Here is a 1,403-nt window from a genome sequence, read left to right on the forward strand (position 1 = left end):
AGGAGCCATGTCATCACAAGACTTGGTATTTGCCAACAATGCAAAAGTATCACTGCCTGCTTTGATGATTCCACAGTGCTTCGCCATTCAACAAACTGGTCTCACCTGAACCCCATAGAGTTAATGTTGTAAAGGCATAACCATCGGCTGATCTCCTTTATGCCACACTGCTGCACGGATGCATTATTTCATTTCTGAATATCTATTTTTTCATGCAACATTCTGATTTTTTAAAACATATTGTTTAATTCTCAGAAATATTATATATAACTTGATTCATGTTTTTGTTTTTTATTAAATTACTGAAACTAATTTTGTTGTTATTGAAATTTACTGTAACTAAACTGTAAAAAAGCTTATATTATTTTGAAACATACCTTGTTTAACATATTCTGTCCAAGTTTTATGTGAAACACGGCTATTATTTCTCACATAATACCACTACAATTCTATCTGTGAAATATTTTCCATTTTCTCTCTGCAACCCTGCAAAAGCTACTTGTATGCGTGTTTTTCACCCGTGTGTCTGGTTCCTGTCCTGTGTCCTTTGTGTCTTCTGTCTGTGTGTCCTTTAGGAGTTATACAGTCTACTACACCCCCACTCGACATATCTTGAAATACAGGTGACCATATAGAAGACAATTATCCCATAAATTATCATATAAACTCATACTTAACAGAAACAGTATGGACTGGCAAGTTATAAAACATTTGATTCATTAATCATAAGATTTTTATTCATTTTTACTTTTATGGGGAAAAATGAAAAATGCATGTATGCAAACTGTTAATTTCTTCCATCAAATATCATGTCCCAGCATCTTTCTGCTCCGGAATCAACGGAACAATGTGTTTATAAAGTAGTCGTAAAGTGCAGCATGCTGGCCTCACCTGTCCCATTCACACATCACCAACGCCCCCCTGAATTCAAAGGGATGCAGTCCTGGGGGAAATAAGGCTGCAGTGAATGTTACATCAACATTTACAGGGGAAATCAGCAGACAGACGCTGGTAAAGAAATGCACATTATTAACAGATTATTAGCAACCTTAACCACCTCTATTAGCAGATGTTTTGAAAGTGAACCGTGCGGACAACTGTTAAGATAAATACTGAACAATAATCTAGAACAAGGCTAGAGCCTAGCCTTGGCCAGCCATCATCTCTTTCTGCTCTAAATCCCTGGTGGCTCCTCCAATGTCAAGCCGTCTTCCTCTGGGTAAGCCGCAGCCACTCCCTGCCTATAGTACAGGTAAAAGCCAGTTAATTAGAATATTTTGAAAAACTTGATTTATTTCAGTAATTGCATTCAAAAGGTGTAACTTGTACATTATATTTATTCATTGCACGCAGACTGATGCATTCAAATGTTTATTTCATTTAATTTTGATGATTTGAAGTGG

General features: G+C 36.4%; 1 protein-coding gene across 1 annotated transcript in view; it reads left to right on the plus strand.

Moving 5' to 3' along the window:
• Positions 1 to 1,403, plus strand: part of LOC107083739 (probable voltage-dependent N-type calcium channel subunit alpha-1B) — a 270,890-nt gene that overhangs the window by 174,449 nt on the left and 95,038 nt on the right. The window contains exon 22 of the mRNA XM_015373178.1: positions 576 to 623. Coding sequence (XP_015228664.1) covers positions 576 to 623 — 48 coding nt within the window. The remainder of the gene's footprint in view (positions 1 to 575; positions 624 to 1,403) is intronic.

The sequence above is a fragment of the Cyprinodon variegatus genome, unplaced genomic scaffold (genome assembly GCF_000732505.1).
Source record: "Cyprinodon variegatus isolate N-32 unplaced genomic scaffold, C_variegatus-1.0 Scaffold82, whole genome shotgun sequence".
Taxonomy (NCBI): Eukaryota; Metazoa; Chordata; class Actinopteri; order Cyprinodontiformes; family Cyprinodontidae; genus Cyprinodon; species Cyprinodon variegatus.